A 16,259-nucleotide genomic window follows, 5' to 3' on the forward strand; every position below is an offset into this window, starting at 1 on the left:
GAAGAGCCCGGCGCTGCCCGGGCATAGTAAGTAACTGTGGTTAGTTATAACAAATTATAATTATCCTCCATCCCATAGTCCCGTGCCCATATACCCATCACACATCCTCCATCCCATAGTCCCATGCCCATATACCCATTATACATATCCTCCATCCCATAGTCCCATGCCCATATACCCATCACACATCCTCCATCCCATAGTCCCATGCCCATATACCCATCATACATATTCTCCATCCCATAGTGCCATGCCCATATACCCATCATACATATCGTCCATCCCATAGTCCCGTGCCCATATACCCATCTCACATCCTCTATTCTATAGTCCCATGCCCATATACCCATCATACATATCCTCCATCCCATAGTCCCATGCCCATATACCCATCACACATCCTCCATCCCATAGTCCCATGCCCATATACCCATCATACATATTCTCCATCCCATAGTGCCATGCCCATATACCCATCATACATATCGTCCATCCCATAGTCCCGTGCCCATATACCCATCTCACATCCTCTATTCCATAGTCCCATGCCCATATACCCATCATACATATCCTCCATCCCATAGTCCCATGCCCATATACCCATCACACATCCTCCATCCCATAGTCCCATGCCCATATACCCATCATACATATTCTCCATCCCATAGTCCCATGCCCATATACCCATCATACATATCGTCCATCCCATAGTCCCGTGCCCATATACCCATCTCACATCCTCTATTCCATAGTCCCATGCCCATATACCCATCATACATATTCTCCATCCCATAGTCCCATGCCCATATACCCATCATACATATCGTCCATCCCATAGTCCCGTGCCCATATACCCATCTCACATCCTCTATTCCATAGTCCCATGCCCATATACCCATCATACATATCCTCCATCCCATAGTCCCATGCCCATATACCCATCACACATCCTCCATCCTATAGTCCCATGCCCATATACCCATCATACATATTCTCCATCCCATAGTCCCATGCCCATATACCCATCATACATATCGTCCATCCCATAGTCCCGTGCCCATATACCCATCTCACATCCTCTATTCCATAGTCCCATGCCCATATACCCATCATACATATTCTCCATCCCATAGTCCCATGCCCATATACCCATCATACATATCGTCCATCCCATAGTCCCGTGCCCATATACCCATCTCACATCCTCTATTCCATAGTCCCATGCCCATATACCCATCATACATATTCTCCATCCCATAGTCCCGTGCCCATATACCCATCTCACATCCTCCATTCCATAGTCCCATGCCCATATACCCATCATACATATTCTCCATCCCATAGTCGAGTGTCCATATACCCATCACACATCCTTGATCTCATAGTCCCGTGCCCATATACCCATCACACATCTTCCATCCCATAGTCCCGTGCCCATATACCCATCTCACATCCTCCATTCCATAGTCCCATGCCCATATACCCATCATACATATCCACCATCCCATAGTCGAGTGTCCATATACCCATCACACATCCTTGATCTCATAGTCCCATGCCCATATACTCATCACACATCCTCCATCCCATAGTCCAGTGCCCATATACCCATCATACATATCCGCCATCCCATAGTCCCGTGCCCATATACCCGTCATACATATCCTCCATCCCATAGCCCCATGCCCATATACCCATCATACATATTCTCCATCCCATAGTCGAGTGTCCATATACCCATCACACATCCTTGATCTCATAGTCCCGTGCCCATATACCCATCACACATCTTCCATCCCATAGTCCCGTGCCCATATACCCATCTCACATCCTCCATTCCATAGTCCCATGCCCATATACCCATCATACATATCCACCATCCCATAGTCGAGTGTCCATATACCCATCACACATCCTTGATCTCATAGTCCCATGCCCATATACTCATCACACATCCTCCATCCCATAGTCCAGTGCCCATATACCCATCATACATATCCGCCATCCCATAGTCCCGTGCCCATATACCCATCATACATATCCTCCATCTCATAGTCCCATGCCCATATACCCGTCATACATATCCTCCATCCCATAGTCCAGTGCCCATATACCCATCATACATATCCTCCATCCCATAGTCCAGTGCCCATATACCCATCACACATCCTCCATCCCATAGTCCCGTGCCCATATACCCATCATACATATTCTCCATCCCATAGTCGAGTGTCCATATACCCATCACACATCCTTGATCTCATAGTCCCATGCCCATATACTCATCACACATCCTCCATCCCATAGTCCAGTGCCCATATACCCATCATACATATCCGCCATCCCATAGTCCCGTGCCCATATACCCATCATACATATCCTCCATCTCATAGTCCCATGCCCATATACCCGTCATACATATCCTCCATCCCATAGTCCAGTGCCCATATACCCATCATACATATCCTCCATCCCATAGTCCAGTGCCCATATACCCATCACACATCCTCCATCCCATAGTCCCGTGCCCATATACTCATCATACATATCGACCATCCCATAGGCCCGTGCCCATATACCCATCATACATATTCTCCATCCCATAGTCGAGTGCCCATATACTCATCACACATCCTCCATCCCATAGTCCAGTGCCCATATACCCATCATACATATCCTCCATCCCATAGGCCCGTGCCCATATACCCATCATACATATCCTCCATCCCATAGGCCCGTGCCCATATACCCGTCATACATATCCTCCATCCCATAGTCCAGTGCCCATATACCCATCATACATATCCTCCATCCCATAGTCCCATGCCCATATACCCATCATACATATCCTCCATCCCATAGGCCCGTGCCCATATACCCATCACACATCCTCCATCCCATAGTCCAGTGCCCATATACCCGTCATACATATCCACCATCCCACAGTCCAGTGCCCATATACCCATCACACATCCTCCATTCCATAGTCAACCATTATGACATCATAATGATGGGCGGGGCTTGATACGCACACACTGTTTCCCCATTATGTAGATAGCGGCAAAATTGTTTGGTGAATTGGAACGCGCGGGGTTAAAATTTCGCCTCACAACATAGCTTAGGACGCTCTCGGGGTCCAGACGTGTGACTGTGCCAAATTTTGTGGCTGTAGCTGCGACGGTGCGGATGCCAATCCCGGACATACAGACACACACATACATACATACATACTTTGAGCTTTATATATTAGACTAGCTGAAGAGCCCGGCGGTGCCCGGACATAGTAACTAACTGTGGTTAGTTATAACAAATTATAATTATCCTCCATCCCATAGTCCCGTGCCCATATACCCATCATACATATCCTCCATCGCATAGTCGAGTGCCCATATACCCATCACACATCCTTCATCTCATAGTCCCGTGCCCATATACCCGTCATACATATCCTCCATCCCATAGTCCAGTGCCCATATACCCATCACACATACTCCATCCCATAGTCAACCATTATGACATCATAATGAGCAGTGGCAGGGCTTGCAACCTATGATGACATCAGCATCGCCATGGCAACCGTTGTGACATCATAATGAGGGGCAGGGCTTGATACGCACACACTTTTTCCCCCAGTATGTAGATAGGGGCAAAATTGTTTGGTGAATTGGAACGCGCAGGGTTAAAATTTCGCCTCACAACATAGCTTAGGACGCTCTCGGGGTCCAGACGTGTGACTGTGCCAAATTTTGTGGCTGTAGCTGCGGCGGTGCGGATGCCTATCCCGGACATACACACATACATACACACATACATACATACACACACACTTTGAGCTTTATATATTAGATTTACACCGCCCTTTAGATTGAATGATATTTGAAGAGAAAACCAGTTACCCTTCTATGAGCTCGACTTTTACTTATACTGGATTACTGTTGGACCATTAGTCAGTGATAAAACCCCCAGCAACTTGTATTTTGGGCAACACGTGATACATTATATATGAGATACCACGTTATATTATCTCACATATCACAAGACACATTGTGTATCAGATATCACATTGTAGATTTACTTAGATTTCCAGGTGTAAAGTGAAATGTAACATTGTTTTGGGGTGACTTTGTATCAGGTCCAGCACATGAGAATATCTGATTTGTGGGGAACCGCCATGGGTTCAGCCCTAACCCCACTTCCTTCAATACTTCAACTTACATTATGTGTCTGTTTTACAGGAGGATCCCAGTGCTCCTCAGAAGGTGCAGGATCTGCCCAAGGCTTGCCTGAAGGACGAGGAACCTTTCAACATACAGAACTCTCTTTCACCCAAACATGAGAGTGGTAAAGGAGATCCGGATATTGTGGATGTCAACTGTGTCCTTAACAACTTAACATGAGGAAAGTCGAATGGAGATAGATGACCTAGAAGATGCAAGAGCCATCTTCTCTGAACTTCTCCAGTGCTGAAGGAGCTGGTGAAAGAAGCCGATCACTGTCTCCTCCAGCACTGACAGGGGTTAAATGATTCATTACCACGCCGCCCCTCTAATGTGCCCCCATTCCCTTGGCATGCTTTGGTGTATTTTGTACAGAGATATGCAAAAAAAAAAAAAAAAAAGATGGAACTGTGATTTTTAAGGAATGATCCCAGTGTGTGATGATCGGATGTAGACTGGAGATATCATACTCTACAAGAAGGAAACTGATGTAGGTTAAGGTGCATCCCTGTCCCATGGACGCCGCCATTGTCTCTAAGATCCGGTGACATCACTAATACACTAAATGTGAAAGTAGATCCAATACAAGACTGTAGTCTGTGATGTCACTGCTTCTGATGACATCACAGCAGCAGATTGTGTCTGACATGTGAGCTTACATCATGGTCTGATCACATGCACTAACATCATCATCGCTTCGTCTGGTGACTTATGGCGCAGCTGCAACGTTTGCTTTTTAGGTGATTGGAGTTTACAGTGGAATCTCAGCGAGTCTGAGCCCGGTTTTTCCTTTTCGTGAGTCCCCAGGTGCAAAGCTAAAGGGAGTACAGAGGTTGCCCTTGTGCCTACCATCTCCAGACCTTGGGGTCGGGTTCCTCTTGGCCTTCCGAACTCCTTTCCATCTTTTCCAGTGCAAAAGGGAGTTTGGGCTGACCCGATCCTTACCTTTTTATGGGACCCAGGTGCATTGCTATAGGAGCTGCAAGGGTCACAACTGGACCCAAAAGCTACTATACTCCTGTACCTACCATCCCGGGACAGCAGGGTCCAGCTCTTGGCCTTCCTAACCACATGTAGAGAGGCGAGGTTGAGCTACTATTAGCATTTTGGTTTTTTATGTTCTTTAGAAGCAAAGCTATAGGAAGTGCAGGGGATGCACTCTGGCCCAATAGCTAACCTACCCTTGTGCCTACCATCCCAGGACAGCAGGGTCCGACTCTTCTTGGCCTCGCCAACATCCTTTCCTTTTTCCGGGCACCCAGGAGCAAAGATGAGGAGCTCAGTGGCTTATGATCGCAGGGGCCCAGTGGTACAAATAATGCATTAAGGCCAAGAAGTACCATGTTATGTCACTGGGGGCCCCATAGAAGCGGCATGTGGGCCCCAAGAGCTTTATCGCATAAGGTTCATACTTCTGTTAGTCTATAGCAGTGCTCTGCATCTGTAGAACTACAACTCCCAGCATGCCCTGACTGCCTGTGTTCATAGGTCGGAGACCACAGTTGTACTGGAAAGCAGTTTATAGCCCACACAAGATATGTCTGCGACGAGGATAAGCCCGTAATCTGCAGCCGGGACCACGAGTCTTGAGGTGACCGCTCTTATCTCCGTCTAATCCTCTTTTCTGGATTCAGACAGATAAGAGGGGTCAGTCTGTTCCTCTCCTAGAGACTTGTAAGCTGGGAGACTGCGGTCGGGTACTTTATGGCCTTATGCCAGTACAGCCTTATATAGGGATCGTTCGTTATCGGGATTCGGGAAGTGAGTGGTTCCCGGACTGGAGGAGACTCGGCCTGATGATGGATGCTGCCAGGACGTCAATGGTCATGATGGGTAGGGATCAGTGGGGACTTATATGATGTGGATTAGTGATCAATATTAATGATTGACATGAACATGGGTGGTGACCATCATCAATTTCGTAACGGTCAAGGTTAATGATTGGCCAGTGGGCATTGGGTAGTGGTCAAAGATTGTGATTGGGCAGGACATTGGGTAGTGATCACTACTGGTTAATGATTGGCTGTTGGGCAGTGATTACAACTGGTGATTGGCTGTTGGGCAGTGATCACTGCTTGTGATTGGCTGTTGGGCAGGACATTGTGTAGTGATCACTGCTTGTGATTGGCTATTTGGCAGGACATTGGGTAGTGATCACTGCTTATGATTAGCTGTTGGGCAGGACATTGGGTAGTGATCAGGACTAGTGATTGGCTATTGGGCAGTGATCAGTACTGGTGATTGGCTGTTGGGCAGGACATTGGGTAGTGATCACTGCTTGTGATTGGCTGTTGGGCAGGACATTGGGTAGTGATCACTGCTTGTGATTGGCTGTTTGGCAGGACAATGGGTAGTGATCAGTACTAGTGATTGGCTATTGGGCAGTGATCAGTACTTGTGATTGGCTGTTGGGCAGGACATTGTGTAGTGATCACTGCTTGTGATTGGCTATTTGGCAGGACATTGGGTAGTGATCAGTACTGGTGATTGGCTGTTGGGCAGGACATTGTGTAGTGATCACTGCTTATGATTGGCTGTTGGGCAGGACATTGGGTAGTGATCAGTACTGGTAATTGGCTGTTGGGCAGTACATTGGGTAGTGATCACTGCTTGTGAGTGGCTGTTGGGCAGGACATTGGGTAGTGATTAGTGCTGGTGATTGGCTGTTGGGCAGGACATTGGGTAGTGATTAGTGCTGGTGATTGGCTGTTGGGCAGGACATTGGGTAGTGATTAGTGCTGGTGATTGGCTGTTGGGCAGGACATTGGGTAGTGATTGATTCTGGTTGTTGGCAACTTTAATTGATTATGTTGAAGCCTTGGTTGGTGATCATCAGCGTATCTTCCCCTCAGAGATGGCACAGCGCAGGAGAGACACATGGACTGTTCATCCCAGAATGCCCCATAGTGAAGCGTTTCCTCTTATGACACATTGTAACGGGGGTCCCAACAGGACAGAGCTCAGGCCCGGCCCACCATCCTGCACCCTCCGAGACGTAGACAGGCATTGGACATGTGATGAGTGTTGTCTGGCGTGTGCGTGTGCCCTGCGTGTCCCGTTTTTCCGCTTGAGTCGGCCCTTGTACTACTGCCATGTGTGATTTCTAAAATGATAAAACAATGAAACCTTCGCTGTGCGCAGCCACATTTTTTTGTACTTTCACCCAACTTTTTTTGGAAATAATGTAAAATAAAAAGATGAAAAGGAAAATTAAACCGAAATAAAACGTTTTTAAAGTTATGACTCCGTACAATCACCAAAATCACCGTGTGCGTGTGAGTGGGGTCAATGTGTGTGTGAGTGTGCGCGTGAGTGGGGTCAATGTGTGTGTGTGAGTGGGGTCAATGTGTGTGTGCGCGCGCGCGTGCGTACGTAGGGTCAATGTGTGTGCCGGGTCAGTGTGTGTGTGCGCGGTCAGTGTGTTGCAGGGTCAGTGTGTGTGTGTGCGCGCGTGTGTGTGTAGGTACGTACATGCAGGGTCAATGTGTGTGTGCAGGGTCAATGTGTGTGTGCAGGGTCAGTGTGTGTGTATACGTATACGCCGGGTCATTGTGTGTACGCACCAGGTCAGTGTGCGCAGGGTCAGGGTGTGTGTGTGCGCGCGTGTGTGTAGGTACGTACATGCAGGGTCAATGTGTGTGTGCAGGGTCAGTGTGTGTGTATACGTATACGCCGGGTCATTGTGTGTACGCACCAGGTCAGTGTGCGCAGGGTCAGGGTGTGAGGCTCTATACAGTGGTATGTATAAGTTTGTGCACCCCTGGTCAAAATTACTGTTATTGTGAACCATTTAACCCTTTCAGAGATTATTTCATCCTTGCTGAAGTTACAGATGACACATTTTCTTTGTATTTTAGGCAGAAAAATACATATGTCATCTTTTATATTTTCAAAATTACAAAAAGGAAAATTAGCCTATGCAAAAGTTTGGGCGCCCTTGGACATTTGTGTGCTCAGACAGATTGTGGAGAAAAAAGGGCACAGAATTTCAGGAAAAGAACATCTCGCCAACCATTAAGCATGGGGGGAATCAATCACGCTTTGGGGTTGTGTTGCAGCCAATGGCACGGGGAACTTTTCATGGGTAGAAGGAAGAATGGAGTCAATGAAATTTCAACAAATTCTTGATGCAAACATAACACCATGTGTAAAAAAGCTGAAGGGAGGAAGAGGAAGAGGACGGCTTCTACACATGGAGAATGATCCTTACACACGTCACCATCCACTATAGACGTTCACGATTCCTCTGCTCGGAGTCTGGGGCTCGGCGATGGCCGGCTCTGCTGTCCTGTGCTGAGCTGTCGGTGATTTGATTGACAGCTTGGTTGAGCTGCCTGACTGGAAGGTGCAGAGATTTCCACAGGTGCTCCCTGTTCTTGGTGATTGCCCTGCGATCTCGGTGAGCTGTGAGGCCCAGATCATTGCCGGGTAAAAGCTTGTTCTCAGCTGGTGCTCTCTGCTGCGGTCTCCTGTACCCTGTGCTGTAAGTTCTGATCTTCTGCTGCTGACCGTTGGATCGTGTTCAGACTACCCGTTTGTTATAGCCCCTTTGCTTATCCACTATTTCTCCGGTATTCTGACCCTGGCATGTGACCTGACTTATGACTTCGTATTTTCCCTTGGTTCACTACGTGATCTTTTGGTATTAACCCCAGAATGTTTGACTTCACTGAATCCCGGCCTGTCCGTGGGTTGTGACTAGCGTCACACAGACGACTTCAAAAGTTGCAAGCTGAAGGTTTTACAATGGCCCTCACAGTCCCCTGATCTGAACATCATTGAAAATCTGTGGCTAGACCTCAAAATAGCAGAGGATGGGAGACGCCCCAGGAATCTCACAGAACCGGAGGAATTCTCCAAGGAATAACGGAGGAAAATCCCACAAACAAGAAATAAAAGACTCTTGTCTGGCTACAAAGAGCTTTTAGAAACTGTTATACTTGCAAAACGGGGTGCTACTAGATACTAAATGCGCAGGGTGCCTACACTTTTGCATACCACTGTATGTGCAGGGTCTGGGCGTGTGGTTCGGTGTACAGGGTGTCGGTGTATGGGGTCAGTGTGTGCAGCGCTATGTGCAGGGTCTGGGCGTGCGGCTCGGTGTGCAGGGTCTGAGTGGGCAGCTCTCTTTACGGGGTCAGGGAGGTCTATGTGCGGGGTGAATGTTTTCAGGGTCTTTCTGTGTTTCCGGCTTCATATTTTGCTCTGGGTTCGGGACGCTGTTTGTATTAATGGGGCTGTTTCAAGGTCGGATGAATGCCGTGTTTCCATGGTGACAGCCGGTGCGGTGGACGGGCCGCAGCTGGAGACGGTGGCGGCTTCGTGCTTTCCTGTGTCTGGATCAGAGGACGATAAAATGGGGATGGCCCCCCCAGATTGTGGCGTCCCCCCGACATCCCCGTAATTGGTGAGTGTCTAATGGGAAGTGAGAGACTGTCCAGGTATCAACTGTGACCCCAAGAGCTGACGCTCTACAGGACAAGTGCAGAACGTGCCCCATACACATAGCAGGCGGACCACAGGTCCCATCACATTCTGTCATTCTCAGTGCTTGTTCCTGAATGCCAAGACATTATCAGCCGTCCTTATCCATAGGGGCAAAAGACAGACCCAGATATCGGGGGGCAGGGAACTGCTCCACCAGGGATGGGGCAACTAATCCACCGGGGACGGGGTACTGCTTCAACAAGGATCGGGAAACATCCACCGGGGACGGGGGAATTGCTCCACCGGGGAACTGACTGATCCACCGGGAAACTGATCCACCGGACACCAGGGATGGGGCAACTAATCCACCGGGAACGGGGAAAACTTCCACCGGGGAACTGACTGATCCACCGGACACCAGAGATGGGGCAACTAATCCACCGGGGACGGGGTAACTGATCCACGGGGGACGGGGTACTACTTCAACGAGGATCGGGAAACATCCACCGGGAAACTGATCCACCGGAGACCAGGGATGGGGCAACTAATCCACCGGGGATGGGGAAACTGATCCACTGGGGACGGGGAAACTGATCCACCGGACACCAGGGATGGGGCAATTAATCCGCGGGGGATGGGGAAACTGCTCCACCGGGGACGGGGGAACTGATCTACCGGACACCAGGGATGGGGTAATTGATCCACCGGGGAACTGAGCCACAGGGGACGGGGGAACTGATCTACCGGACACCAGGGATGGGGCAACTAATCCACTGGGAACGGGGAAACTGATCGATGGGGGAACTGATCCACTGAGAACGGGAAACTGCTCCACCGGGGACTATGGAACTAAACCACAAGATATAAAGATGCAACTAACCAGAAGGACACCATGAACTTAGGCATCATAGGAAGTGACACTAAACCACTGGACACCAGACACCACAGAGCTCGGTACCCCCAAAGCTGTACATGATGGTGGCACTGTGAGCGCGGTTGGTTACACATATGTCACAGCCAGGACTTGGGGATCAGTCTGATCCATGTGGACCCCTGAGCTCCGCTCTCCTATGGGGGTCGTTCTTTTTCCATCACTGTGTTACAATGTCTCTGCTCCCATCATCACCTCCCAGGATCGGTGGATCGGCCCTACAGACGCCTTGCGGGGCCGCAGTTCGATCTGGGTCACTATAGTGGAGTCACAACTGGTTTCCAGTCACCTCCATCATCAGTGAGCGGAGCGGCCGCCGCTGTCCCATTACTGCGCTTGGTTAGGTCTCAGATTTACAGACGGATGCAGGAAATAAAGGGCAATCTCTGCCCTGTATATACTGGAGTATACAAGACAAGTCACACCGAGTACAGGACAGACAGAAGGGGCCCCGGGGCAGGAACAGTATTGGGGCCCTTATCCCAATAGCTCCTCTCAAAGCAAAACCCCACCTGCTGCCTGTGGAGCTGGATGTGGCCCCAGATCTCTTAGGCCCTCGGTGACTGGACAGATTGCATCAACGGCAGGTTCACCCCTGATACAGGCTTGGACTGGCCCATAGGCTAACAGGGGAATCCCCCGGTGGGCCCCGGTGCAATGTGGGCCCCCAACGCCACTGTATGTGCAGTACTTGGCATAATTCACTTGATTCCCTCTGTACAGAAAAAAAAAACATATCATCATTCATTAACCAAACTACCCAGTTTATTATATAGAGATATGGATACATTTGTGAACAAGGGTAGTGTAATATTTGTATGCTGGTGAAAAGTGGGCCCCCAAAGTCAATGTTACTGGTGGGCCCTTAGCACCCCAGTCCGACACTGCCCTGATATACCCCAAAATATCAACCCCGCACGCCACATTGAGGATTCTCTGGTCACTGTTATTATGGTGCCACTGTGGATATCGCTGTTATTATGGGGGCACTGTGGATATCTCTGTTATTATGGGGGCACCGTAGATATCGCTGTTATTATGGGAGCACTGTGGATATCGCTGTTATTATGGGGGCACTGTGGATATCGCTGTTATTATGGGGGCACTGTGGATATCTGTTATTATGGGGGCACTGTGGATATCTCTGTTATTATGGGGACACTGTGGATATCGCTGTTATTATGGGGGCACTGTGGATATCACTGTTATTATGGGGACACTGTGGATGTCGCTGTTATTATGGGGGCACTGTGGATATCGCTGTTATTATGGGGGCACTGTGGATGTCACTGTTATTATGGGGGCACTGTGGATATCGCTGTTATTATGGGGACACTGTGGATATCGCTGTTATTATGGGGACACTGTGGATATCGCTGTTATTATGGGGGCACTGTGGATATCGCTGTTATTATGGGGACACTGTGGATATCACTGTTATTATGGGGGCACTGTGGATATCGCTGTTATTATGGGGGCACTGTGGATATCTCTGTTATTATGGGGACACTGTGGATATCGCTGTTATTATGGGGGCACTGTGGATATCACTGTTATTATGGGGACACTGTGGATGTCGCTGTTATTATGGGGGCACTGTGGATATCGCTGTTATTATGGGGGCACTGTGGATGTCACTGTTATTATGGGGGCACTGTGGATATCGCTGTTATTATGGGGGCACTGTGGATATCGCTGTTATTATGGGGACACTGTGGATGTCGCTGTTATTATGGGGGCACTGTGGATATCACTGTTATTATGGGGACACTGTGGATATCACTGTTATTATGGGGGCACTGTGGATATCGCTGTTATTATGGGGGCACTGTGGATATCACTGTTATTATGGGGGCACTGTGGATATCACTGTTATTATGGGGACACTGTGGATGTCGCTGTTATTATGGGGGCACTGTGGATATCGCTGTTATTATGGGGGCACTGTGGATGTCACTGTTATTATGGGGGCACTGTGGATATCGCTGTTATTATGGGGACACTGTGGATATCGCTGTTATTATGGGGACACTGTGGATATCGCTGTTATTATGGGGGCACTGTGGATATCACTGTTATTATGGGGACACTGTGGATATCACTGTTATTATGGGGGCACTGTGGATATCGCTGTTATTATGGGGGCACTGTGGATATCTCTGTTATTATGGGGACACTGTGGATATCGCTGTTATTATGGGGGCACTGTGGATATCACTGTTATTATGGGGACACTGTGGATGTCGCTGTTATTATGGGGGCACTGTGGATATCGCTGTTATTATGGGGGCACTGTGGATGTCACTGTTATTATGGGGGCACTGTGGATATCGCTGTTATTATGGGGACACTGTGGATATCGCTGTTATTATGGGGACACTGTGGATGTCGCTGTTATTATGGGGGCACTGTGGATATCGCTGTTATTATGGGGGCACTGTGGATATCGCTGTTATTATGGGGGGCACTGTGGATATCGCTGTTATTATGGGGACACTGTGGATATCGTTGTTATTATGGGGGCACTGTGGATGTCTGTTATTATGGGGAGCACTGTGGATATCGCTGTTATTATGGGGACACTGTGGATATCGCTGTTATTATGGGGACACTGTGGATATCACTGTTATTATGGGGGCACTGTGGATATCGCTGTTATTATGGGGGCACTGTGGATGTCACTGTTATTATGGGGAGCACTGTTGATATCGCTGTTATGGGGGCACTGTGGATATCGCTGTTATTATGGGGGCACTGTGGATATCGCTGTTATGGGGGCACTGTGGATATCGCTGTTATTATGGGGGCACTGTGGATGTCACTGTTATTATGGGGAGCACTGTGGATATCGCTGTTATTATGGGGACACTGTGGATATCGCTGTTATTATGGGGACACTGTGGATATCACTGTTATTATGGGGGCACTGTGGATATCGCTGTTATGGGGGCACTGTGGATGTCACTGTTATTATGGGGAGCACTGTGGATATCGCTGTTATTATGGGGACACTGTGGATATCGCTGTTATTATGGGGACACTGTGGATATCGCTGTTATTATGGGGACACTGTGGATATCGCTGTTATTATGGGGACACTGTGGAGATCGCTGTTATGGGGGCACTGTGGATATCGCTGTTATTATGGGGGCACTGTGGATATCGCTGTTATGGGGCACTGTGGATATCGCTGTTATGGGGGCACTGTGGATGTCACTGTTATTATGGGGGCACTGTGGATGTCACTGTTATTATGGGGAGCACTGTGGATATCGCTGTTATTATGGGGACACTGTGGATATCGCTGTTATTATGGGGACACTGTGGATATCACTGTTATTATGGGGGCACTGTGGATATCGCTGTTATGGGGGCACTGTGGATATCGCTGTTATTATGGGGACACTGTGGATATCGCTGTTATGGGGGCACTGTGGATATCGCTGTTATTATGGGGGCACTGTGGATATCGCTGTTATGGGGGCACTGTGGATATCGCTGTTATTATGGGGGCACTGTGGATGTCACTGTTATTATGGGGAGCACTGTGGATATCGCTGTTATTATGGGGACACTGTGGATATTGCTGTTATTATGGGGACACTGTGGATATCACTGTTATTATGGGGGCACTGTGGATATCGCTGTTATGGGGGCACTGTGGATGTCACTGTTATTATGGGGAGCACTGTGGATATCGCTGTTATTATGGGGACACTGTGGATATCGCTGTTATTATGGGGACACTGTGGATATCGCTGTTATTATGGGGACACTGTGGATATCGCTGTTATTATGGGGACACTGTGGAGATCGCTGTTATGGGGGCACTGTGGATATCGCTGTTATTATGGGGGCACTGTGGATATCGCTGTTATGGGGCACTGTGGATATCGCTGTTATGGGGGCACTGTGGATGTCACTGTTATTATGGGGAGCACTGTGGATATCGCTGTTATTATGGGGACACTGTGGGTATCGCTGTTATTATGGGGACACTGTGGATATCGCTGTTATTATGGGGACACTGGATATCGCTGTTATTATGGGGACACTGTGGATATCGCTGTTATTATGGGGACACTGTGGATGTCACTGTTATTATGGGGAGCACTGTGGATATCGCTGTTATTATGGGGGCACTGGATATCACTGTTATTATGGGGGCACTGTGGATATCGCTGTTTTTATGGGGGCACTGTGGATATCGCTGTTATTATGGGGACACTGTAGATATCACTGTTATTATGGGGACACTGTAGATATCACTGTTATTATGGGGGCACTGTGGATATCGCTGTTATTATGGGGACACTGTGGATATCGCTGTTATTATGGGGGCACTGTGGATATCACTGTTATTATGGGGGCACTGTGGATATCACTGTTATTATGGGGGTACTGTGGATATCGCTGTTATTATGGGGGCACTGTGGATATCGCTGTTATTATGGGGGCACTGTGGATATCGCTGTTATGGGGGCACTGTGGATATCACTGTTATTATGGGGGCACTGTGGAGATCGCTGTTATTATGGGGGCACTGTGGATATCACTGTTATTATGGGAGCACTGTGGATATCACTGTTATTATGAGGACACTGTGGATATCGCTGTTATTATGGGGGCACTGTGGATATCGCTGTTATTATGGGGGCACTGTGGAGATCGCTGTTATTATGGGGACACTGTGGATATCGCTGTTATTATGGGGGCACTGTGGATATCGCTGTTATTATGAGGACACTGTGGATATCGCTGTTATTATGGGGGCACTGTGGATATCGCTGTTATTATGGGGGCACTGTGGATAGCGCTGTTATTATGGGGGCACTGTGGATATCGCTGTTATTATGGGGGTGTGGGGAGGTTGACCGGGCGGATGGATCTGCCTGTGGGGAGGGGCAGAGAGATAGCTCAGTGTAGGAATGGAAGCACTGAGATGAAGAGAAAATGGGTGCCGTGCTGTAGAGTGACCATTAGAGGGCAGTAGGGAGTATAGGAGGGGGTGATTGTGTAACTGCCAGGGGTCAAGGTCACTGTCATTGGTCAGAGGTCTCTGTCAGGTGATAGTGGGCGGAGCTACCACTGCAGGTAGTATAAAGGCTGAGGGAAGGTTCCAGAAGGTTCAGTCAGCCAGGGGAGCTCACTAGATAGGAGGGTCTGCTGTGAAGTGAAAGGCAGCGGAGGGCCCTCAGAGAGGATCTGACAGGAGAGACGGTTACGGGGGGTTGCCCAAAACACAGCAGCGGCAGACAGAGACGGTCTGTGAGTGACCAGTAACGGTGTACTCTGAACGGTGAAGTGCTGTGGTGGAAGTGCCTAGGGCAGCCACAGTGAGGAGAGCCACAGAGGACACCATGACGGTGACACAGAGGAAGTGAAGGTACCCGGGTCTGTGTGAGAAGGGAAGAGTATAATTCCTGTGACAAAGTTCTGGGAGTCGTCAAGGAAGGGTGACTAAACACGGACCTGTTGAACTCCATTTCTGTCTCAAGTCTCGTGTCTGTCGGCGTCAAGAACTGGGTCACCCCCCCCAGTTCTGTGGGATCAGCACACCTTCCCCGCCTATCAGCATCAACAACACTAGATCACGCCCTTGCTCAGCTCGACCACTACATTTGGCGTAGTCGGCAGGATCGTTGCTGCCAATACAAAGCCTGCCACCAAGTACCGGATTTTTC

The 16,259-nt window shown here is 48.8% G+C and overlaps 1 protein-coding gene across 4 annotated transcripts in view; it reads left to right on the top strand.

Annotated features, from left to right (window-relative positions):
- CSPG5 (chondroitin sulfate proteoglycan 5) overlaps nt 1–7,457 on the top strand; it is a 95,255-nt gene extending 87,798 nt beyond the window's left edge. For 2 of the 4 annotated variants that reach the window (XM_073551189.1, XM_073551190.1), the window contains exon 6: nt 4,236–4,348. Coding sequence is in view for 2 of the 4 variants with exons in the window: in XM_073551187.1 (XP_073407288.1) it covers nt 4,236–4,397 (162 nt within the window). In the remaining 2 variants the exon portion in view is untranslated. Of the gene's footprint in view, nt 1–4,235 lie in introns of all 4 variants that reach the window. The other 2 variants (XM_073551187.1, XM_073551188.1) reach the window with 1 other exon arrangement.
- Nucleotides 7,458–16,259: the final 8,802 nt, after the last annotated feature.

The sequence above is a fragment of the Dendrobates tinctorius genome, unplaced genomic scaffold (assembly GCF_039654945.1).
Source record: "Dendrobates tinctorius isolate UK_male_01 unplaced genomic scaffold, ASM3965494v1 ptg000173l, whole genome shotgun sequence".
Taxonomy (NCBI): Eukaryota; Metazoa; Chordata; class Amphibia; order Anura; family Dendrobatidae; genus Dendrobates; species Dendrobates tinctorius.